The sequence below is a fragment of the Thermobia domestica genome, chromosome 9 (assembly GCF_964235325.1).
Source record: "Thermobia domestica chromosome 9, izTheDome1.hap1.1, whole genome shotgun sequence".
Classification (NCBI taxonomy): Eukaryota; Metazoa; Arthropoda; class Insecta; order Zygentoma; family Lepismatidae; genus Thermobia; species Thermobia domestica.
This window is the reverse complement of record NC_137462.1, coordinates 82,520,156-82,545,884: the sequence shown is the minus strand read 5'-3', so window position 1 is coordinate 82,545,884 and position 25,729 is coordinate 82,520,156. Positions and strand designations below refer to the sequence as shown.

Genomic DNA, 25,729 nt, shown 5'->3' with positions numbered 1-25,729 from the left:
AACTAAAAAGAACGTATATACATGAAAAAACTATTTTACAAACTAAATGATTAACGGAAAACAACCTTTCCCGCCATTACACCTTTGATATTTCAGAGATAAGCGTGTTCACTGAAGGAAAATTCTTGTCGCAGTCATTTTCAATTTTGTACATATGTTTCTGCACAAATGTCCACACCTGTTCCGATTCCTTCGGATATTCTGCATCCAGTACTTGAAACGACTTGAATGTGCTATCGATTGCTTTCAGTGGAGTTTCAACTCTGTAGAGATTATCCTCAATACTCACGTAGAAGGCTTGAGGTTCATCTATTTTTGAAGCGACAACGACGGGCATGGGCTGCACACTACATCCAAAGCGCTGCATCTTTAGATGATGCCTTTCTAACTCTGTTTGAAGATCGGACGCTTCCTGTAAGTCATGTACACAGAATTATTATCACGTTACACACCTATTAACACGTTATCAAATTCCAAAAACTACAAATACACGTATAATTAAAATGAGCTTGTATTTTAAACACGAGGTGCACCAATAATATATATAGCAATCCAATTAAACTGCTACCAACTGTTTTCAGGCATTCTTCTATACTAGAAATGTAATGTAATGAGGTCATAATTGACGCGAGTCACTTCTACGCGATATGAAATGTCTTGAAAACTAATATAGGTTAATATGACAGTATTTCGAATGTATTATTATACCCCTTGAGTTGTACATTTTTAATACCGTTCATTGTGTTTGTATTATCCGATGCAATTAAGAAAAGTTCTGGAAAAATTAAGTAAAGTTCCTTAGAGGAATCTAACCTTTAGTATAAGGTTTGAGAATAATCACAAAGAAAACAATCTGAATTATTGCACTTATAAACTTGACAGTAGTTACGTGAATAGATAACTGCGACATCAATAAAATTGTCCTAAGCTTACACTTAATGGTTTACATTTACAGTAATAAATATTTCAATTAAATGTGGCAAACTTGGAATCACATCCAGACATAAAGTAAGCACGGATATTTTAAAGATAAAATAAATTTAGATCCTGTACGTCAATGACCGCAATTCTTGACGTTACAAATCTCCAGGAAGAAGAAAGAAAAACCTTTGCGGAAATTTGAAAAGCAAGGATGCTACAATATCAATGAATTAGTTTTTAAAATAATGATCGCGAAAAGGTTGCTGCCGTTCTCCTACGTGCTGTTTAGTATTTTTATAAGATTGATATTACACACATATCATTACCTCGAGTATAAACACTTCTTACTTATTTATGCCATAAAATGAAGAAAGGAGTGCTATCATAGTTCCAATATTTGAAGGGTTGAATGAAGAACATTTTTAAAGGCACTGGGAAAAAGCTGTTTTGAGCCAAGTAAACATTTTATCCATGACCATAAACATATTTAACCTCTACTTATGTTTTAGAAAGTTTACATAGCATTCACCGAAAGTTTTACAGCATTTTTACGTTTACTATTGTTATTGGAATATAGGGTTTCATCACGGGAACTTCATAAGGCATAAACCTACAGTGGAACCGAAAATACGAATAACATCCTAAAATCCCCTCCCCCTTCCTCCCGGGAAATCGAACGCAGTCGCCCAACAAAGGAGATAAGTGTACTAGCAACGAAGGAGTAACTTTTAGGTCGGCCTTAAGTTCGTCACGTTTGAGGGATGTCGTCCCTCGGAGAGCACACAATCCGAGAGAGGGGAAGCAAGAAAGGAATGGATGGGGAAGGAAGCGGTCTGGGACCTGTGTGTTAGGTACCATCCCGGCATTTTTAGCATCGTTCACTGTGTTTATATTATCCGACGCGATTAAAAAACAAAAAAACTCACTCAACCCAGGAAAAAACACTCAGGATGATTGGCCTGAAAAAGCTGTTACACTTCTTTGATCGAGTGATCCCACCGGGAATCGAACCCAGAACCGCTCGCACCAAAGGCGAGGGCGTTAGCGACTAATAAATATTGTGTTTTCCTATTTTATGCATATTCCTTTCTATCTACACAACTTAGGTTCACGATATTTTCGTAAGATACAAATCGCGTCACATACACTGATATATGCTTTACTAATTGCATGAAGAAGAATCATGTATATTGCAAAATATGGTTGATAGCTCACTCCACCAAGGGCGTGCTGTCCCGAGGGGGCCTTTTCTTAAACAAACTTTTTTGTTTCCATGTACCACCAATATGATCCTCTTGATATGGTATGGTAATCATATCAATTGAGTGCACATCAAAGATGGAGCGGGTCAGTGGCTATGGATCACGTGGGGATAATTTTGAGTATACTTTAGTGGATCTTGGGTTACATTTCCATGTTCCACTGTTACGTATGACTACCCTAACCCAACAATAACAACTGACTCATTGTAGTCCTCAATATAACACATTCCACTTTGATCCACTCTCGACATATTCGGTCAGTAGGTCGAAGTAGATCAGTAGATCATGGTGACACGTGGTGAGTCAAAGTGGATCGTGGTTTGATGAAAATGGTGTTTGCTTACACAATATTTTTGTTTGAGCATAGCAGTTTTTCCAGAAAAGCTGATTTTTTTTGTTTGTTTGTTTGTTCGATAAGGTTTCGTGCAATGTTCTCCATTCTCCAATCACTAATTAAATGTTAATGACATATTTCGTGGTAATCAAGTGTAGATATTAATACATTATATTACATAATGGTACATACTCTGACATGAAAAAGGAATCCTTGCTGTGCCTCGTATTTGGAAGGTTTCCATAATCCACCTCCGTCTTTCCTTTTGATACACGTGGTCACAGATGGGAAATATCTTCCAAGAAGTATTAATATTACGACTGTTCTGGCATCTGGAAAAGAATGAAATATCAAGAACATTTGTAGGTAATTAATTTACGCTTATACAGCGAGGTCCGGAAGTGGGCGTACCTCTAATTGGTGTTTTCTGACGGTTTTTGGTTTTACCTACATTTGTTTGGTAACACTGCTTGGCATTGTCTGGTAACATTCCTTTGCATTGTCTGGCAACATTGCTATCCATTTGTTTTCTGCTTGGTAACAGTTATCAGATCAGTTCCTGGCCGCTGGATTGGAAGAGGTTGTGCATCCAGCTCTTTGCCAGGCCTCCAAGAAGTCCCGATCTGACGATATCAGACAATGCTCCCTGGGCTTTCATGAAGCAACACGTAAGAAACACTCGATATCACACAACGCAGGAATTACGAGCAGCTGTGGAACACGCCTTCACCCTCGTTGACTCCGGAGTATCTCCGCAAAACATCTGCCAGAACTTTGTGCAGAATTCAGTTGTGTTATGACATGGATGGTGATCATACCTTTGTTTACGACTCTTACGACTTCAAGGTAGCTGTGTACAGACATTCTACCATAACTAACACTATACTGTTGAAACTAAAGGGGGGTACGCCCACTTTTGGACCACTTTATACTAATTTATTTGAATGTAAGTGCTAACTTTCTTACTGCATTCATTCTCATACCTGCAGAGGTTTGCTCTGTGATACGCAATGAATACTGTATATTACTTTAAGTCAATAATCAAAGAAAAAAGGAAATTACATTTTGTAAGCAATGGACAGCAGTCTGAAAAAAACACACACAAAAAGTATCATCTTTTGTAACTACACCCAGATTCGGCAAAGGGATAATGCGATGTTTCTTATATGCAAATATTGGGTCCAAATAATGGTGAAAACTAATCTTAATACGATACTTATCTATCGCCTATACGTACGTGTATAAAAGCTGTACATGAAGTATATTATTTCAAGAACCAAAGGTTAAAGTCAACGTATGTATTTCTCTTTGGGAAGTTGCAACAGATACGGATAAAAAGAGATAAATTGAACAGCTTAATGAATCAAAATAGACAATTAACAAGTTAAAGACTACACGCTGCGGAAAAGCTCTTTCGTCACAAATTCTAAACATTAGTTTCATTCATTGCTACAAAAGGGATTTCATATCTGCTTATTAACCCTACTGAATCTATCTTCTTCATATACTGTTATTCAAGTAAATACTGATTTCAGCGATGTAAACTGGTCACTGAAGTCAGTATTTCAGACTCTTTGGGAGATTAAACGAAAAATGTTCAATTACTACACAGCAGTTGAAATATTTCTCGTGATCTGAGCTCAATAATGAAACAAAAGAATAACAGAGCTTTTTTAAGTGCTCGATATGTTGTCGATTTACAATTATCATTTATTTTTCTTCTAGATTTTGATTTATTCTGCTCGGACTTACGACTAAAAGGAGACAAGGGAAAATTGCCGGAGCAGCTGTAATTGATCTTTTCTTTGCTTACGGGAGTAGGCTGAACAGTGTTGCGTTTTAATAATTATAGTGAACAATACTTAATGAAATAATAAACACTGTGTACACCATTTCTCCACAGTCACAACTTACTTCCATGCACTTCGATAAATTTTATTATAATTAGCAATTTTTAAAAAAGGGGGCAGGAAGGACTCGTAAACCTTATTCGCCTTCTGTGCAGATGGTATGGTAAAAATCAATACTGGATAATGAAAGTGTAAGTGTAAAGGCTAATATGGAACAGAGAAACAAAAGAGAACTTCTTCAGAAGGGAATTTGGAGGGGAGGGGATGAGAGTACAATGCTGTGACACTTAAAATGCGTCTTGATTTGTATACTTCAACAAACTTTTCTTATTAGATTACGCAATTTCTAGTTTCTTACTCCGATTATTCAAAGTATTCAAATGTTCTCGGAGGGAGTGACCGCCCCTCCCTTTAATCCGTCCGTGGTGTCATTCGTTTGGCTTTTCGCTACTAATTCAAAATGCTTTCCGAAACAAGTTGTCTTCTTGTGACAGCAGGGGGTGGAAGAAACAAACAAACCGTGAAAGGAAAAAAGAAGTGGTTTTGGGCTCTTCCAGTCCAGACCATTCTAACCACTGAGAAGTGAGAATCACAACGTGATTTTTCTGGTAAGAGCGCTCTTTTTAAAGCAGCTAACAAGCAAACAGATGGTCAGCCCTCTTCCCTCTGCAGCATACTTTTTATTCTCTGTTGCCAAACTTACTGAAGAATATATTGCAATTAATCTAACGCATGTAACGTAAATTGGAGACCGTGGTTGGATTTATATGGGTCTTGTCTATTTGTATTAAAAATTTCAAGTCATTACCTACAATACTTTGTTAGAAATTACCATATTAAAATTTACATGTTTTCAAATGGGAAGTTAGAAACATAAGCGAAGAGGTAGAAGATCCCCTTAATAAGAAAAATAATTACCTTCCCTGATGTTCTCCTGCAGCAAAAGTTCTACTAATGTGGCTCCGTCATTTGTTGTTTGTTTGGTCGTAGTAAGTATATGCTGAATCTTCTTTAAGTCTGCATTCCACGTTGAAAAAAATGTTATATCTTTCCCAGGATATAACTGGCCAAAATCAATGTCGATCTGAAAAGTAAAAGAAATTGTTGTCACATATACCTAACGCTGTTTGATGATATAATGTTCTATGCTTTCTTCTCTTTATACAAAAGTTTGGTAGTATAGTTTTCTTTGAAGTTCATTAAATAATCTTTGTTTCAACAGAGCGTTTTTAATCAAGTTATGAACATCAATGGCATTCACCCCACTATAGTATCCATTTTCAGAAAATACTATGTCTGATTGAAAAAGAAATCCCAAAGTAGGCATGTAAAAAACAATTACTTAGAGTGGAACTGATAAAATACACGCAAATATAAAACAAACTTCCAAGCGCTTTCGCATTTATGGAGTCGTCATACAGGGACGCAAAGACGAAAGTGGAATAAGAAATAGAGAAAGACACAAGGACCGCACCTATACCAACAGTGATTTCTCCACAAGGTTCTCTACTTTCTCGTATGAGTACTTGACAGCAGTCACGTGATCACATGACCACCATAGCACCTAGCAGAAATATGGCAAAATGAAATGAAATCTTTGAGTTTTACGTCTCACGGTTATGCCGGTTAGGCTAAAGGAGACGGTGATGATGAGAGATGAATGAAATGGTGGAATGAAGAAAGTGGGAGAACCCGAGAAAACCCACGAGCACGGTGTTTGTCCACCACAAAGTCCACACGGCGGGAGCAGGGTTTGAACCCGGGACCCCAAGCACCGGAGGTGAACGCTCTACCACTGAGCCACCGCGCCCCCCCAGAAATATGGCGTAACTCGTCTTACTCTGTATCTTTCTTCTTCCACTTTCGTCTTTCTCTTCCTGCCTAACAAAGCCATAAAAGGTGAAAGCTCTTACAAGCTTTTTTTTCTTTCTTAAATCTTTGCGCGCATGTACTGCACGTGTATTTTATCTAATTTCTGGTAACTGTTTTATACATTGGTTTGTTTTTAATTACACAAAAACGTGTCTTTAACGTAAGCTTACATAATTCTGAACCTTCTGCCGCTGATGCTGGTATATTTGTAAATTAAAATAAACTATTAAATGTTTTCATAGGAACATTATCAACAAGAGTGAGGATGTGGGGCTGATCGGGGAGCGGGCTGGTTAGCGTAGAGGTTAACTTATTGGCATTGTACGTCGAAGACAAAAGATCTATTTTCGGCCCACTCGCACTTTTTCACTCTGATTTTTCATTATTTCTGAATCTATACAGGATTTGGTGTACTGAAAATCCGGTTGATTTTCTCAGAATTACTAAACGTTCTACCTGCTACAAGATGCACCATCTCGTCCATCAGCTTACTCACAGGAAAAAATTAGAACCGAAAAACTCCGAAACATAGTGCAAGACAGGGTACAACTTCATACACCGAAAAACACTTATAAACTCTCTCGCCTCATGCTAGGTGCTTTTTTTGCAAAGAAAAACTGCCGTGTTCGCAATATATATATCGCATCAGCATAAGACCCTTATGTTCATGATTTTTTTTAACTCATTAAATTTTGTTACGCGTTTTTTTTTTTTTTTTTTTTTTTTCATTTTCCTTTAAGTACAGTTCGTTCTGTGATACGGAATTACACTTCCATAAAATAATATAAAGGTATTTTCTTTCTTCGGTTACATTCATAAAATAATAATAGAAAGATGTAAACTTCTTAGCAATATCACTACACTTACAAGTGTGTATCCAAGAGGCTGTTTTAAAGCAGGAAATTCCTTGAAGTAGGAGCTGATATCCTTCTTTGACTGAATGTAATTTGCTCTCCGATTTAATGTCGTTGTTTCCACAGATCACACACTTTCTCCCATGGCTCTATATTATTTCTCAACCACGTGAGAGCTTCCTCGGCAAATTCATCAGTGGACTCTGAAAATAAAGGACACCATCTACATAATTCAGTGTGAAAGAAACGTACATACTCAGTATACGTAAATACATATGTATTAATTTCTAGGACAGAAGTACAAGAAATAATATTTCAATAAACATGTGAAACAGACAGTATTATACTTCTGAACACAATTGTCATATGAGGTGTTCGGAACATGTATTTACAAAACGTCCCGTTAATATATGAAAGCAGTGATAGAGTTTTACACACAGATGAACAGCAGATATACTGATTGCACAAATTCACGGAAATTTGTTGATTTATAATGAAGGTAGTGCCCTTGAACTGTGAATCTGTTGATTGACCATAATACGTGAATATGTGCAACCATGTAAAAAATCGGCACGCATCTCTTTTAGGAAGTTTTGTACCCTTGTCTGAATATAAGATAGCATAAAACACTATGCATCGTGATTTACTGATAAAATTAGAATACAGAATTTATGAACATGAAAGTAAATAAATGAAAAAAAACTATGAACGCACCATCTAAATCGACTTCGGTAGAAGTTGTAGCTGCACACCGGTTTCTCAAAGGCAAAACACCACTTTGCCGCAAATACCTTCTAGTGTTGCAATATCTGTCCCAAAGTTTCCCTCTTGCCAAAACCTTCTTCCCTTGAGCAACTTTATAGGGGACGTAGTAAGTATGCTATTTGAAAAACAAATCACTGTTATATTATACAGTCCTGATATCCTATTGCACAACACAAAATTACAATTAAACTATATTATTTCCACAGAGAAACAAAATACATGGAAACCTGTTTAAAACGAAACTTATATAAACCGGAAATTTGCCGAAGATGAATAGTTTTTAGTCCCGGCAACTCTGTCTGATTTGCCATATGGTAAAGATTTTTCTCTTAACTGATTGCCAGCTCGAAACGTAGGGGCACTATAGTCTGTCTGTCTCTGCGTTGGCGTTACTACTGAACTTCTGTTTTCAATAGTTAAGATCTTTCGGCCGTGAACAAGAATGGAGATAATGTTTCTGTTATTTAAGTTACCTGTTTCCTGTTTTTGTTGATACACACATAAGCACTTTTCTACTGTCAAAACTTTCTTTATAAATTAAAGACTTACTGCTTGCTACTCCGTCATTACACATGCATTTCCAAGAATTCGGTCATTTTTGAAAAAAAAAATGATAGATATTTAGACCAGTTGTTGAAAATTTGCATTGTTTCTGCTGCAGAAAATGTGGTTTCAGTGTGGCGTGTTTGTGTGCCCAGTGTTGAGCACAAATACGGCAAAAACAAATGTTATTGTTACTTTGGAGGACACAATACGATTATTGAAGAGAGAAAGAGAGACAATGTTTGTAAAATATAAAGTTCATTTCAAATGTTGCAAACGCAAATTTCCAACACTGAAACCCAGAAAATGAAAACAATCCTTAAAAGGCGGTGAAAATGTAGAGGAATGTGAGAGGAAATACATAATAAAATAATACATACTTGTAGTTTCTACTTTAAGCGTCTGTCTTATTCAAATAAGTTCACTTTGTAAATTGAGTTTATGTTGTAAATACATTTTTGTGTTAATTAATCTTTCACCTCAACCATTTTAACCTAGGTATAGTACTACGAGATTATTTTTACCAGCAGTTATTGTTACAGAACTTAACTTTTCGAATTTGCATACAACGGAAAATTATTTTGTTCCTTGACGTTCCGTCTTATACAAGTTTCACTGTATATATATGCTGTAAATTAGACATATTGGAATTTCTTTTTTTTTTTTTTTTTTTTTCTGGATTCCTTTAGTACTTCAATAAAATGAGCATTGAAAAATGTATTCTGATAAGTTATGGAAAACGTTCACTTGTAAGTTAAATTGTAAATTTCTCCTTGTTCTGAAGACAATGATAAAATAACTATTAATACAATTAAGTCTAATTTTCAATGGGTGTTCAGAAACTATACCGGCGAAATCGGAAGATGATAGTTAATATAATTCTAAGCAAAAAAGCTTCTACACATATCCGATTCTCAGCGGCCTGACACCTACAGGTTGGTAACCATTCTGTACATTTTTCCAAAACAAAAATGTATTACTCATCCTGTATTTTTTCTAAAGGTCATCTATGATGCATTTGAATGGTGACAGAATGGCCTTTCCAAGGGTATATGGCACGTGACGATAGTTGCGTTGGAAGGAGCCTCATGAAGCTAATTTTCAGAACAAAATATCTTTCTTCCAAGAGCTTCAAGAAACACGGTTGCCAACACTGTCGCCAAATAGGAACGACAAAAACTTACGCATCAACTTCAATTTTTATGCTGAATAATGTCGCAAAATTTATATTTTATATATATATATATATATATATATATATATATATATATATATATATATATATATATATATATATAGGATGATGCATTTAAAATTTGCCACCCCTATATCTTCGAAACGACTGCGAATATGAGAAAACGCTAAAACACGTCCATCATTATTTTAAGGGGCTTGAATTTTCAGCTATAAAAGATCCCCCTAAACACCCCATATAGCGGTATCTGGAGTCAACTTGAAAATTTAAAATAGCAAAGGGGGTCGAGTGATATATCGTTGGAAAGGTCTCGACAAGAGAAATATTTTACCGAGAGTTTCAAGTCCCTATGTTGACTCCATCTAAAATGGCTCGGGTTCACATTCTTTCCAACGATATATCACTCGACCCTCTTTGCTATTTAAAAATTTGAAGCTGACCCCATGTACCCCCATATGGGGGTACCTGGAGTGGACCGTTTATAGCTCAAGATTCAAGCTCCTTAAAATAGTGATGGACATGTTTTTGTGTTTTCTCATATTTACAGTCGTTTCGAAGATACACTGGGTGCCAACGGACTTTATGGACACAAAATGGGAACCCCCGCCATTTAGGATAGGGTCAACATTGGGACTTGAAACTTTCGGCAAAATATTTCTCTTGACGAGACCTTTCCAACGATATATCACTCGACCCCCTTTACCATTTAAAATTTTCAAGTTGACCCACGTACCTCCATAGGGGGGTACCTGGGGTGGACTTTTTATAGCTCAAAATTCAAGCCCCTTAAAATAATGATAGACGTGTTTTTGCCTTTTCTCATATTCGCAGTCGTTTCAAAGATATAGAGGGTGGCAAATTTTAAATGCACCACCCTGTATATACTACAGTATCAGAAAGAAAAATAAAATTGTCCTTATACAATCGAACTACTTTTATTAAAATGAAGAGTTTTTTTCTTCCTCCACAACTTCCCTTCCAACTCCACTATCGTCATATATACATCAGTGGAAAGGTGCTTCCATTGCCGTTCAAATACGCCATGCGTCATCTCTTTAAAGTACATACAGGATGAGTAATAAAATTTTGTCCTGAACAAATTTGTATAAAATATTTACCAACCTGTAACTATCAGACCGTTGAAAATTGTACATATTCCTATGGGATCATTTTTGCTTAGAAGTACATCAGCTATTATCTCCAAAAGTTGTCAGTATGGTTTCCGAACACTCTTCAAAGAATCATAAAATACTCCACGACTTTTAAATTTTTTCCAGTGAACGCAAAGAAAAACGAAAAATTAGCAATATACAAGAATTCCCTCACCTAACTGAATTTTACACAAACCTTGTTTTCAGCCGGAAACAATCGTACAATCGCCTCACTTATTGAAATGAATGACTGTCTACTGATCCTGTAAGACAAAAAATGAAATTTCACAAAGCAATTCCCATAGAAGCTTGAATAAATATTAAGAGACGACGCTCCATTGGGGAGGAAAAAAAAACACTTGTTTATAAATTTTGTAACACTGGCACTAAAGAAAGAAGTGAATGTTTAGTTTCATTAAGTCAGGCAAATAAACGAACTGTAATATTTAATACAACTCAACATGTTCCAAGTTACTGCAAACAGTTATTAATCAATCCAAAGGGTGCTATGCAGTCATCAGAACACTTTCAAATTCCAACTGATCCATATTGTTGTGTACCACAATGAGCAACTAACGAATTAATGCGTTTGAACTTTTGCTTTGATAATTTCAATGCATTTTGAGACCAAATTAATCCTAAAAACACAACTACAAACATACTTGTAATATAGATCATAAGTGAAAAATACTGTCACGGTGATAAACGCAATCAATACCGTCGAATATGTGCCATGTGAAAACGAGATTCTACTCGGAATTCTTAGTGAAGACGATAAATGTATAGGACAGCAATTACTTAATATTTAAGACTATTGCATTTACATTATCTTTAACATACGATACCACAAAATTTAACGAAACGATCTGTACCTTTTATCTGCGCTAATATATCGAACGATGACATCTGTTAATAAACTGCGAGCTCTGCTATTAAGATGTCCCAAATTCTTGTGCGTAGATAATACTTCTTTTCCTTGCAGTGAACTATTCAGAATCTTCTGCAAGTCCTAGAACAAGGTACTTGTGATCATAGAATTTGAAATAAAACAAAACTTAAACAACAAAAGCAAAACTATAAAATAATTTGATATCACTTATGTTAAGATCACATAAACGTGAATACGTATAACCAGACGTATTTTATTTCAAAAATTTACAAAAAGAAACTATTGTTTTCTACGAAAAACAAAAACTAGCATGAGCATGTATGTGTAAAAGTACACATATGTCCCAAATTTCGTCGAAATGGGTGCAGTATTTTTTTTATTTTTATTTATTATTATTATTATTATTATTATTTTGCTATCTCTGGTGATTACCTGAAAAAGAATTTCATTTTCAACGCATCACAACTTTGACAATTTTTCACATGGAAATTTTATTTTGATGTCACTTGCAATCTTTCCTACCAGAAAACAAATGTTTTAAATTTCATTCATATCTGTTTCGTAGTTTTCGTAAACGAACAACGCCGAAATGCCATTTTTTCTATCCTAGAAGCGTAAGCACTAGTCGATCTACTTTTTAAAGCCTTGCTTGCAGGGCGACCGTCCTGCCTGATAACGTAGAGTTGGTTTTTTGTTTAGCGTCCCTTTCAGCAGCGAGGCTACATGAGACGTGGACCTACTGATTAACGTGGAATCCGAACCACATGAGCTCCCGCTGGAAATCGAACCCGGGTCACCCACGCCATGTCTGATAACGTACACGTAGAAGAGTTTAATAACAGTCCAAGAGCCGATTTGAATGAATGTGGTATCAAATGAGTACATTAAATAAGGTTATAAAGAATATGAGTTATGTTTACATTGAGTTCGTCCTACCAAACACATGCTCACTCTTGCGGTCATAAAAGATGTGTGACTAACTGATTATTACGATCTGGAAAATTAAACTTTAAATCTAGTAACGGTTACACAAGCTATACCAACATACTTATATATACGTAAATCTTCTATGGAAATACGAAGAATAGATAGTCTCTTTGAGGATAAACGGACACTTACAATAAGTTTTATTTGTCCATTTCATCTGTGAAGAACCATTCAAGTGAAAATATATCTTTGGATGTGAATTTTCATCAATTTCATGGGCTCTTTACGTGAAATACAAGGTAATTTTACACCAGGAACAATGTGTTGTGAAAACTTACGAATTCCTCTTTTGCTGCACTTTCCTTCACTTGGGGGTCTTCCATCAACGGGCTATTTTTGCAGATATCTACATCTGTGGATGTATCTCTTGATCCTGCCGAACCACATAGTACATCAACTGGAATACACAATAAATAAATAAATAAATAAAATAATGCTGTAAGAATTCTATATTAACCTATCCTTATTCTCTCTCTCAAATAAATTAATTGAAGTACCTTCATTACACGTAAAAGCAATCACCCTAAGCAAACAGAAATGCATGCTGGCGTTAGGACTTCACACTTTGACATATTTTCTTTTACAAATCAAAACCAGGAGTGGACGTATATACCCGTGTAACGGCTGCGCTTAAGTAATACTTGCACCCACGCTTTAAAAGTGAATTGAAACAAAAGTGGCCTGCTCGGACTGCCATTCTGATGGAGGTTTTCCTTAGTCGTACCAGGATAATGGAAGCAAGAACTGAAATATTTCCAGGTCACTACACCTCTGTCCCAGTCAGAGGGCCATAAATAAAATTCAAGGGAACTCACATAATGTCTACATCCGAAAAACGATAATTTTCTCTACTGGAATATATAATTAAAAGTTTAAAATCATAAAATATGAATACGCAACTTACCACTGTCCTAATTGCTAATATATATTATAGTAGTGTAGTATTTCAAGAGCTTTTCGACTGGCATGTTCACGCGAATCTTCTGTATATTAATATCATGTTATAAAATGCGAGAGATGTTCAACTCAAGGTAAGAAATAAGAAGTAAGGAAGAAATTAATAATATTTATATATTCATTTGAAGACACAATTGAACTCACTTGTGAATGCTCATCGCATCACTGTGTCTTACATTATTTTTTTAACAATTTGAGGAAAAGTATCTCAGCAACCTGATGCTTTGATCATGGAATCTGTTTAAAGAAAGAAAAATAGTATATATTGTTTCTTTTCTTCCTTTTTTCTTAAAAAAAAATTCAGTTAAAAGTCACTTGCATTTTATAATAAGTTTCTCATATGCGGGAGGACGGTAGGAAAGTTCTCGAAATAAGGGCTATTTCAATTTATACGAGCGACTGGGACACTTACCCTTTAATTATCTTATCTATTTATTAACAACATTCCAAATACAGCCGAAAGGCATTTCACATTGAAACAAATAACAACAAAGGAAGGAAAGGAGCTTCGAAGTCTGCGAGGCGGGTCATATACTCAAGGTACCATCCAGACATATGCCTAATGAAACTAAGGAAAACCCTGGAAAACAATTGTTACGATGGCCTGCCTCAGGATTCGAACCAGGGACCTCTGCATACGCTAACCACTCACACACGCTCGCTCGGTTATCTACTAACTGCAATAGCACACAAAATGCTTATCTTTAACTATTACCATTTTTCCATGCTCATTTTTCATTTTCATGCAATAAAACAGATAAATATTAATCCGAAAATAAATGTTTAAACATGTTTTCTAGCGGTGTTAGTTGGATGTGTCTAATTAAAAATACTTTTCTACGTAAGTCATTGAGATAGAATTACAATCTACTCACAAGGTTCCTCGTAACAATACAATGTGCTTCCATTTGCATTGCTTATCCTATCTCCACCACCAACACTAGGGAAAAAGGAAATAGTTGTCACCTGGAATAAAAGTTTATTATTAGCTTCATTAAATACAATGATTAAAAAACATAAATGCATATAATTACATAGCGCAACTGCGTACGCGCGTAATTTCCCTTAAAGTGTTAACAACTGTTGATTGCCGTTACTTTTATTTTTTATCTTATGACAACGCACAGATTCAACAACTTCAAGATGCCTTTTCTTGAACGTGTGCTGATCATAACCAGTTTCATGTCAATTTTATTAATGCATTTTAGTTGTTTGTGGCATTTCATGTTAAGTGAACCAATGGTCCCCACTCCACCATCTATAATTTGTTTAAATTTTTGCTCCAATGTTACCTGATACAAAAATGAAGATTAGTCTTTTGTAGTCCGGCTATCTCAAAATAACCCTTGTAACAGCAACAATAAGTACTTTTTTTTTAAGTGCTTGTTATTGTTCACTGAAAGGTCTAACAAACTTCAAAACTTGCTACCTGAGAGAGAGAGCTAGTCATCAATTCCCAAGGATGCGCAGAATTTGTACATAAAATTCACAAAGTTTGCTTAAAACAAAGTGTGTGTGTGTGTGTGTGTGTGTGCAAGTGTAATGAGTGACAACGGTGTATGAAGTCAATTTAGTAGACTGATACTTGAAATAAATAAAAATGGTAGATGTACTATAGAATAAAGAAAACCTCAAATCTGAAGCACAGATTGTTTTAGGGGCATGCGATCTTATAAAAAGGAAAAGTACAAGATGTGAAAAATGAATGCTCTTCGTATCTCAAAATGGTTATGTTGCCAAACTTGCACCAAATTGGAACCATAACCAATGGAAAGAATACGTTTTCATATAATTAGAAACACATTTTTACGTAGATAACTTTCTTGGTTTCTGGATGGTGGAAAAATAGCTATTAGGTCATTTCACACTGAATTCACTACCGACAGAATTTGCATACCATGTCGATGCAAGTAGTAATATTTGTAACAAAGTCGTAGGAAAGAAGAGAAGAGATGGGGATAAAGAATGGATGGAGAGAATGATGAAAAGGGGATAGAGGAATACAATACATTTTAGTAACATCATGCCAAAACTTACATTGAAGCCCTCCTAGCCTGTTAGTGAATACAGTGCGTGAATAATTCACGCAGTCCCGGGTTCAATTATCAGTGGAAGAGCAACGAACACATTACAGTGTTTCTGATTTCACTTTAAAATGTAGTTTCACGTCTAATATAGCGTCAATGCTAAAATGGGACATTTAACTACAATTAACTAAATAACTTACACTAAGGCCAAATCTATGTCTTTCAACTTAGTAAAAAGGGACATTTGACTATTTTGATTGCTGTTACATTAAGTACCCAAAATCACGATCTGCAATACAACATCGAGCATGAAAATTGATATGATCACCGCACCTTGAAAAAACTGGCTGTATTAACTTGTTCAATCTTTGCGTTATTGTAAAAATGAAAGTAAACTAACTAGAAACTTGATAGGTATTCCATATTTTCCAATATTATCTAACCAAATAAAAATTATTCTCAGAAGGTATTTCATCGACGCTTCCGATATTCTTTCAGAAAACATAATATATTTCTCAGAGGATTGACCCTCTGAAACAATCTGGTATCTATCAAGTCGAATGCAGTTAAGGACAGAGATATACCTTGGTGAAACAGAGATATATTTATTAAGACTAGAAGAACCTGTTAGAGAATCAAATCAAACCGTCATTTCGGGACTTTCGCTACATTTAGGGCTCTCAATATGATATTCGTACTCGTAAGTTATTGTATCTCTTTCATTTACCAAACTTGCAATTAAGTTTACATTTACATTTTTCTGCTATCTTTAAATACATGTAAAACTGCTGCACTGTGCGCTATAATTTAAGTATTAAATTGCAAACATTATTACATGGATGATTATTATATTTTTAAACATTGTCTCTTTTACGGATTTTTTTCCTGGAATCACCTGAAATGGATTACAATTTAACGTTTCGTTCAGAATATTAATTTACTGCCGTTGAAGAAAGTATGTGCATTCGATTTCTTGGTTTAAGTTTAGCGTCTCGTTCAGTAGCGAGGCTATATGAGACGTGAACCTACAGCTTAATGTCGGATCGGAACATGAGCTTCCGCCGGGAATCAAACCCGGGTCTATCGCGCCAAAGGCGCGTCACTAACCACACAAGCACTGAAGACCTCGTATGTGCACTCGAGTTTGAAAAAACTAGAAGGGTAACAAAGAAAAGATTTAAATCATTAGTTTCCTTGTTTTGTTCTGAGTTAGTAATAGTATGACTGGGTTTGGAAAAAGCTTGCTAATATTTTTTACGAGTGAATTAAACGTACAAAATTGTTTTCATTTTTTTCTTTCTTTTGCGAAGCATCAACTTTTACACTTACACATTGACACGGACTAATCCTTACAAAATGCAAGTACCATAAGTAACTGAACGCAAAAGACAAATTTTAAAACATTAAAGTGTAATAATTAAAATTACATCTTCCTGACAGTTTCGGTATATTCCTGACACCATCTTCAGAGAGGGAATAGAATGGGAAAATAGTGGTAGCCTTTTCTCATTCTATTCCTCTATTTGAGGATGGTGTCAGAAGTACATTGAAACTGTTACCAAGATATTTTAATTTGGGTTAATTTGAGTTTAACGTCCCGTTCAGCAGCGAGGCTATATGAGAAGTGGACCTACTGATTAACGAGGAATCCGAACCTCATGAGCTCCCGCCGGGAATCGAACCCCGGTCTCCAACGCCAAAGGCGCGTATATTTTAATTTGGGCACTGTAAGGTGTTTATATTTACAAGTAAAACAGTTTGCTGAAAAAAAATAGTGAGTATTATACCCAACACTTTCTCTACCGATTAAAATCGTAATACGGTTGACAATACACCTATGAATACGGTATTACAGGTACAATGATAACAAAGTACGATTATATTTGAGAAAAATAATAAGATATCAGTTATTTCTACCTCGCTATCACTAAAGGTACTGCCTTCTGAGCTGTGTGACAGGAAAGACACAGGGGATGAAGAAGTAGGAGATTTCATCTTCTGTTCCTTGTACAATTTATATTTTGATATAAATTTCATTCGTGGTCCAACTTTAGGAATTAATTCCTTTATTGCATCCACAGTTAAATTTTCGAATGCCTCATCATCGATTTCTTCCTCTGAAATAATAACAAATGTTTGTTCAATGAAATACACACATTGCACAAAGCTCCTATTTAACGAACAATATAAAGATTATGTCGGAATCTAAGGTACACGATGCTGGGTGAACATAAATTTTGAGCTCCTTTCGGGAATCGAATCCGTCACTCCTCACACCACAAGCGCTAGGCAAAACAAACTGGATGTGAAGAAGCTCTAAGGAAATAAAGAAATATGAATAAAACTTCCCTGAAATAAGAAAAAAATGAATCCTGCAACTCTTCATTCTTTCAATTTAATTTTATAAAACGACATGATAAAATTAGGCAGATTATACAAATATGTTCAACTTTTTGTCACGTCTTAGCTATGTTCTTCAATGTCATTCAAACCGGTTAGCATCTTAAAATATAGGTCCTGAGCGACAACTTTCCCATATTCCTATCTTTCAGTTGTGGGTCAGCTTCTTTAAGCCAAATGGCTCTTTAAAAAAAAAAAAAAAAAAAAAAAAAACTATTCGGAAATACAGCTTAGTGATTGCATGTACAAAAAGTATTTATTCTACTTGGAAGTTGGGATACAAATAACTGAAGGTCTGTCCTGAAGGGGCAAAGTAGAACTAAGGAGGTACTGTTCTGTGCCTTTTCTCTTGATATTATTTCTTCATTTGTTTGGTCTTTCGGAAAATCTTACTTTTGATGACTTCAATATGTGAATGGAATGAAGGATCTGTCAATGCTAATGAGGAAAGCATAATTACTATTGCAAAAATATCTTTAATTGAGTAAACAGGAATGAAGTATAAACATCTAGCTTCATGTACCGCAGTTATGCCCTGTATGTTGATGGAGAAGAATCAACAAAGAAACAGCTGCTAAATTAAGAAAACCAAAGACAGGTCTTTTGTAATGGAACACCAAATCTTGGGAGTTACAGTTATTGTGATCTCAGAAATAAGCTGAGAAGAGGTAGAATATGCTTTAAAGAAAATGAAGACAGGGAAAGCAACTACAAGCTAAAACATGGGTGCTTAGGACCAGAAGTTGTCCTACCGCATACCATGGGATCTAATGAAAACAGTTTACAGACAAGAGAAAAATGCCAAGTCAGTGGGGAGAGAGAGAGAGAGTAGTACTGTATCTATATACAAAGAGAAGGAAGATGTACAAAATTGTGAAAATTACCGAGGAATCAAGCTGATGCCACATACAATAAACACTTGGACGATGAAGATTTAGAAAGAAAAACAACAGTTGAATCCATGCTACAGATGAGTACAACTGATACAATCAGTGGCGTCATTAGCTCTTAAATATTAAGGGGGGGGGGACACATGATATATCTCACATGTGCAAGTTATTTTCTAATTACATATTATGATTTGGTTTAATTTTATCGAAATAAATTAATGATATACCGTAACTCATGCAGTGCAAATAATAATAAAAAAAAAAAAAATAAATAAAATACTGACCAGCTGGTAACTTTATACACGACACAGAAAATTACGGGGGGGGGGCATGTCCCCGTCACGCTAACGACGCCCGTAGATGCAATCTTATTAAAGCAAACAATGGAAAAGCGTCAGGGAAAGCAATAAGGATGCAGTATTTTACTGAATGGGCAAAGACGTAAGAAAGAGTACCAAGTCAGGAAGTTTGGAGGTATATGAAAGGAAAATGGAACTCCAGTAAAGTACAGGAAGATTGTTCAAGATCCGTATACAAGAGCTAGTGTCCCGGTAAGAAGCAGTGTAGAAATAATACATCTTACTGCATTTAGAGTTGGACTGCACTATGGTTCGGAAGTGAAATCTCTATCTGGTAGCCCAAAACGCAACAGCCCAATACGAGCATAACCTAACCGTAACTACCCTACGCCAGAGGTCACAAAACTATCTGGATATGTAAGTCCCTCAATAATGAATAGGCACGAAACGAATATAATTAAAACGTAACTAACTCAAGGAAGCAGTCACAAAACTAGCTGTGTGTATTTTTGATTATTATCTATCAGAGTTGGTTGGTGTAAACCAAGATGGTTTAAATTTTTAAAAAATCCAATTGGTTTAAGCCAAAAATATAAAATAAATGGTTCACAGCCAGAGTGAACACAAATTATTAGTATCTTTATTCACTTCTAAGCAATTTAAATTAGGACGCTGTACTTCGGATGCAGTGAACTACTTGAATTAAAGTAATCTTCTGTAATCTGTATAATCTTTTGAAATTGTCCATTTATATCAATTATGAAATGAAATATTTAGTTTAACGTGCCACGTTTATACACCGAAGCTAAGAGAGACGGTGATGATGAGTAATGACTGAAATGGTGGAATGGAGAAAGTAGGAGGAAATGGGAGAACCCCGAAAAACCTACGCACACGGTGTTGTCCGACAGACGGCCCACTGGCGCGAGCTGGGATCGAACGAGGGACCCCACGCACCAGAGGTGAACGCTCTACCACTGAGCCACCGTGTCCCCTTATTTCAATTTTAAGTCTGTAAAGTGATTTCACTTATGCAGTTGTCCTGAAGTGACGGAAAATATGCACAAGTATGCAAATCGGTTAAACATATTTCTGTCACATGTCCTAAGGTTTAGTCTATAAACTCATCGCCTTCCTAATCAAGGGATCCCGAGTTCAAGTCCAGGTAAAGAACAATTTCTCTTGGATGTAAACCGAGTAGTGATTCAGGTCCAACCTTAAACTGTATTTCCCGTCCTTCATAACCTCACTGTTGAATAAGTATATATGGACCAGACATTTTCATTAATATGTAATCTCAACAAATAAAGTTTAAAGTGGAATAACGATGACCCCTACTATTTTTTTTTTTTTTTTTTAAAAAAAGGAATAAAGTAATTTGAGGGTACTGGTGCTATTGAGCTCGATTTCAACCCCTTTAGAAAAAACAAAAATGAAATCTATAAGTTTTACGTCCCACGGTTATGCCGGTTAGGCGAAAGGAGACGGTGATGATGAGAGATGAGTGAAATGGTGGAATGAAGAGTAGGAGGAAACGGGAGAACCCCGAGAAAACCCACGAGCACGGTGTTTGTCCACCACAAAGTCCACACGGCGCGAGCTGGGATCGAACCAGGGACCCCAAGCACCGGAGGTGAACGCTTTAGAAAAAAACAGTAACCCGGTCAAACTCGAAGGCAAATGTCAACTAGCTCTGTTTTCCTCGCAATCGATGACTTCCAATTCCAACATGTGCAGCAGCTGTGCGTGTTACTGAAGACTAGCCTTCGGCTAGCTGGAGGTCTCGCACCTTATAAACCCACAAGTATGCCAAATGTCATCCGCAGATGTTCAGGAAAAGTCTAAGCATTTTGAGATGTAGAAGATATAATATTAAATAACTGAGTTTTCAGTTTTCTAAAATAAATAATATATAAATAAATAAAAATAAAAAAATTAAAAACTCTATAACTAGATATTATGTTTGGTTAACTTGCATATCGCTATCAAAAGCTTGCAAGCATACCGAATTTCAAACTTTTGTTCCAATTTCAATTACCTAAAACATGAGATTTTATGTCCAAAACAAACATACATTTAAATAGCACCGGAAATCTTTCTTTTTATTTTAGAATTACCCTAAAAACTAAAAATATTTACTTTTGATATTTTTTGTGAGTTACTTCCAGAAGGCTACAAACATGCCAAACTGCATCACTCTAACCTTCGGGCTACATCATTTGACTTAATAATTTTGGGCTGTAGAAGGTATCTCCATATAAATAACAAAGGAAGATTTTTCACTTTTCCAAACAACCTCACTGAACTAGGAAATGTATAGTTTTGGTGATTTACTTAGTTAATTTTATGAAAACCCTACATGAATACCGAATGTAAAGTTTTTACTCAAATACAATTTCCTAAGACTTTTTTTTTTTTAAAGTACACCGAAATAAGATGGGATTTTTACTCATTCTTCCTTTTCACCTACTAAAAAGAAAAAAAAATCATGTATATTTTTCTCTGAAGGCTATATGTATGCCAAGTTTCAACTTTACAGGTCAACCGCCAGTTCCATTGTTTTGTCAGTTAATGGCACGATGAAAAGTTTGAAACTTCCGGCTTTTAGCCTAACTTAACGTACGCTCTAATGCAACGTGTGAACCAGATAATTGCTAAGGAGAAGTTCTAGAACACAAGTTTCCCATATAGATTAGCAAGGTTGGTTCCTTTCTGTACCAAAATTTAAATTTTATTTCACAGAATATTGCTAGCGAGCGTCAGCAAGTGAAAGCGGGTTAGAAGACCGCAGGATACGTTGTTTTCTGTTTTTATTACAGCTAAATGGGAAGTGGGACATGCGTTCTAGAACCTTGTAATTTCTATGACGTTTATATTTTCTTCTCGCTTATTACAAAGCTAAGGCATTACTGCCGCATCGCCGGACCAGTATTAAAATCGAAAAAAAGTACCAAAATGTACTGTATACGGTTATATTTCGTTGGACTACATTAACTTACATTAGATTACCTCACATTAGGATAAGGGCATAAAAAACTACAGTGCAAAAAACACAAACCAACTTGTGCTAGGTGGCCACTAAGTGCACGAATGATATCTAACCGAGCCAAGGTAGGGCGGAGCTAGCGGACCAGCGCGGTAGTGTGCCCGAAGGGAGCAGGCGCGTCAGCGACGATGTGTACACGCGTAAGCGAGGGTACTGAAAACATCTGGTTTCCGCAATCATATACATTTCAATAGCAATTGCCATACTAATAATGCTTTACTTGCAAAAACAGAAGTCACACCTTCAAAATCGTGAACAACAGTTTCTTGGGGTTTTCTTTCCTTAAACAAGTACTCAGCTAAATAGCCCTCTAAATGGTTTTCCTTCTTCCCTGACGCTGTAAAATAATACGCTCCCTTTCCTTTCTGTATTTTCAATTCATTTCCACATTTTCCACACACCGTCAACCTTTCCAGTATACTGGTCTTTCACAAAATTTCAACAACTGTCGCTCGTTATTTTTGAACAGTTCTATGTACGTAACACACGACATGTGACAGCCTTGACATACACGAGCTATTTTCATACTCCTCTTCGCCCCACTACATCATAACAACTATATCTCTCCGCGAAATGGTCCATCCACCTGCACATACAGTGTCGCTTACAACATCAAAAATAACCAATTTCTTCATTTTTACTATTCCCCTTACATGACTTTCACTATTCTTGCTCATAAACAAACAAACAAACAAAAAAAAAAAAAAAAAAAAATTCCAAGTGACCCGGCAAATTTTCTAAAACTGTTCCGGTGATACACCAGTTAACCCCAAAGCTAAATAAGCTCCATTTCGTGGGAACAATCACATACAAAATCATTATGAATACTTGATTAATTTCAGTAAACTGTGAGATCAACTAGGCTTATATATTAGTTTCATTAGATCATGGTCCCTTGTACGAAGGTACTGAACGGTTAAACTTAGGTCAAGCTTCAGTACTGCTGAATGGGCTGACTGGTAAATAATTTGTGAACTACTGGTACATCATTTGAGGAATTAGTTGACCTCTGACCGAGTCTGATCGGGTTAGATCACTTCTTGAGGTCAAAACCGAGCACTCAATCCAATCAGCGCCCCACCTTTACTTAGTTTTAAATAGGGACTTTGTTTACTCCACTTTAATTTAACCTAAATATATTTAAAAAAAATGAACTGGTTCAAACAAAATATCGGATTTAAAAAGAAAATGGTTTCTGCAAAACCTGTTATTTATGTGCTTTGAAGTTTGACATCACCATCATGAATTAAATTAAAAGTGCAAAGGTGGTGTCACTTAGTGTAACACAAAGAGAAAGGCCTTCTGTAATAATTTGAAAGCGACAGAAGCACACTTAAAAAGCATTAAATCGTAACCTATCGTGTTTTCTTTTTGCTACACATACCTAAACTAGCCTATCTAACCATACTTTCACTCGCTGTCGCTTGTTCAGCATTAATTAGTAAAAATTAAGGGTGAATTATTATTAAAATTCTTGATCCCATCTGTACTGTTTGTAGAAATTAATAAGGGCACAAAGTATAACAATTAAGGGGTTAAATTCCAAAGTTGGACGTCCGTTTTCAGCAAAATTTTGAAACTTGCACGGAAGATACGTATAATTTGATCGTTTGTGTGCTTGATAATATATAAAGATAATACAACAACACTCTCTCTATTTGTTATATATAATTGGTTATAAACATGGGACTACTAAGCGAGCGAAGAGAACTACCTCGCGCAAGGTAACCGAATAGTTGCATTGTGGGAAAGTAACGAGCATTCATAATATCAATATTGCGGGTAATATACCGAATCGCTGTACGGGATGTGATCTGACAGTGTTGAATTTCGTGAAGCTCCCGTCGAAGGGTACTTCTATTATAGATCCTAACGTAACCTAACCTAACCTACACTTTCTCCCAATTCGCGAAATTGAAAAATTATACATTTTAATAGCTTTTACGCAATTTTGGTAGAAAAGTATCGGACGTCCAACTACGGAATAAATGCCCAATTAAGTAAAACTCAACGTAGAAATATCAACATAGGATCACTATGATCCTCAAGCATCGAATCGTTCTGCAAAAGCTTAAGCCTCTTCCAAATAGTACGAACTCTCACATTAATAATAACCTTTCTCTCAACTTTTCACACAAACATCTTACAAGAAGTCTTAAATCATTATTATACCTTATATAATTTCATCTGTACATTTTCGGGCTTACGTTTAGATTTGCCCCTCCAGTTTCCAACCTACGAAAATGCAGTTAAAACCTTAAAAATTGTTAGGTTAGGTTAGTTTAGGTTACCTGGTAAGACTTTAGTTAGACTAGAACAGTGACTGAAACAGGTTCTAATATCGTAATTACGAGTAAAAACGGGCTAGACACTCTAAACTTACCCTCAATTGCGTGAACACATCGTGTCTCTATTTTAAAGTATTTTGATTTGGTGATAATAAAAATAATATTTTGGAAGCGTCATAAATGCTTAATAATACTATTTCGTACAAGGGAATTTTGTTGCTTGTGCGCAATACAATTCAAATAAACATTTAGAAATACATATCTTCAATTTACATATTGAAACTTACTGACTATCCACTTACCTTGAAATTTCATTATTAGGGTTTCTAAACCCCAGTCTGTTAACATATTTTCGTAATTCATATTAACTATAGAATCTATCATGGCGGCTACATGACAACTCGTAAAAGGCGGGATTTCGCATAGTTGCCATAACAAGAGTTTTATATTGTAATAGCCATTCTAACCATAATGCTATCGCTATTTTAGCAATACTAAATAATCTGGTTATATAAACAATATGCATGATATTATTAACCATACTAATATTAGCAATATTTTTTTCTTACCACAGCCATACCAAAAAAATAGGTGTTGTATAAATAACAAATCAGTATTTATACATCAACTATACTATAGTCAATATTAATTTACCAATTAGCAATACTCATCAACAATGCTTTTATTGTCAATTCAGCTATACCATTTTTTAGAGTGTATATTAATGCACCCCTTGAAAAATTTGGGAGGGGTACCTTGGCCCACCCCTTAAATTTTGGAAATTGACCCATTTCAACATTGGGTATTATAGTACAGGACCCTAATATGTATTATGATAAATTTGGGTGGTCCACCTCATTCCCTTCTAGGGGTACAAAATTGCCAAATCTATAAACGTAAGCAATACGTTGTACCACGTGTTTGGTTTTTGGTCGATTTTATCTCCTTGGATGAGGTCCTATTACCTTATATGGTTATATGGTCATGTATAGGGTCCATTACCTTTCATAAGATATGGGTATATTTGTGCACTCCTTTAAAAATTTGGGAGGGGTACTTTGGCCCACCCCTTAAATTTTGGAAATTGCTCATTTTATATATTTGGTATTATAGTACTGGACCCTAACATGTATTATAATAAATTTGGGTGGTCCACTTCGTTCCCTTTTAGGGGTACAAAATTGCCAAAATATAAACGT

General features: G+C 35.6%; 2 protein-coding genes across 3 annotated transcripts; both read right to left on the bottom strand.

Moving 5' to 3' along the window:
• Positions 1 to 76: 76 nt before the first annotated feature.
• On the bottom strand, positions 77 to 6,261 carry LOC145660908 (uncharacterized). The gene is made up of 4 exons (XM_081726341.1): positions 6,208 to 6,261; positions 5,286 to 5,451; positions 2,710 to 2,849; positions 77 to 412 (listed from the first exon to the last, which is right to left on the bottom strand). The coding sequence occupies exons 1-4, from the start codon at positions 6,259 to 6,261 to the stop codon at positions 77 to 79; spliced, it is 696 nt and encodes a 231-aa protein (XP_081582467.1).
• Positions 5,313 to 24,925, bottom strand: LOC145694791 (uncharacterized). Of its 2 annotated transcripts, XM_081771436.1 has the most exons (9): positions 24,833 to 24,925; positions 17,525 to 17,724; positions 14,456 to 14,546; positions 12,902 to 13,020; positions 11,620 to 11,756; positions 10,944 to 11,010; positions 7,808 to 7,973; positions 7,107 to 7,296; positions 5,313 to 5,451 (listed from the first exon to the last, which is right to left on the bottom strand). In XM_081771436.1, exons 1-8 carry the CDS (start codon positions 24,912 to 24,914, stop codon positions 7,199 to 7,201), a joined length of 960 nt encoding a protein of 319 aa, XP_081627562.1. In that variant the 5' UTR covers positions 24,915 to 24,925; the 3' UTR covers positions 5,313 to 5,451; positions 7,107 to 7,198. The 2 variants fall into 2 exon arrangements, with proteins under 2 accessions (XP_081627562.1, XP_081627563.1); XM_081771437.1 differs by lacking the exons at positions 5,313 to 5,451; positions 7,808 to 7,973 and having other exon boundaries at positions 7,110 to 7,296.
• Between the last annotated feature and the right edge of the window lie 804 nt (positions 24,926 to 25,729).

Coding starts and splice junctions, on each gene's coding strand:
- LOC145694791 (XM_081771436.1), bottom strand. CDS start 24,914: ATGATAGATTCTATAGTTAATATGAATTACGAAAATATGTTAACAGAC. Junction 17,725..24,832: donor CCTAATAATGAAATTTCAAG/GTAAGTGGATAG, acceptor TTATTATTTCAG/AGGAAGAAATCGATGATGAG. Junction 11,011..11,619: donor TATATTAGCGCAGATAAAAG/GTACAGATCGTT, acceptor TTTGTCTTACAG/GATCAGTAGACAGTCATTCA.
- LOC145660908 (XM_081726341.1), bottom strand. CDS start 6,261: ATGGCTTTGTTAGGCAGGAAGAGAAAGACGAAAGTGGAAGAAGAAAGA. Junction 5,452..6,207: donor TGGAAGAAGAAAGATACAGA/GTAAGACGAGTT, acceptor TTTACTTTTCAG/ATCGACATTGATTTTGGCCA. Junction 2,850..5,285: donor GCAGGAGAACATCAGGGAAG/GTAATTATTTTT, acceptor ATTCTTTTCCAG/ATGCCAGAACAGTCGTAATA.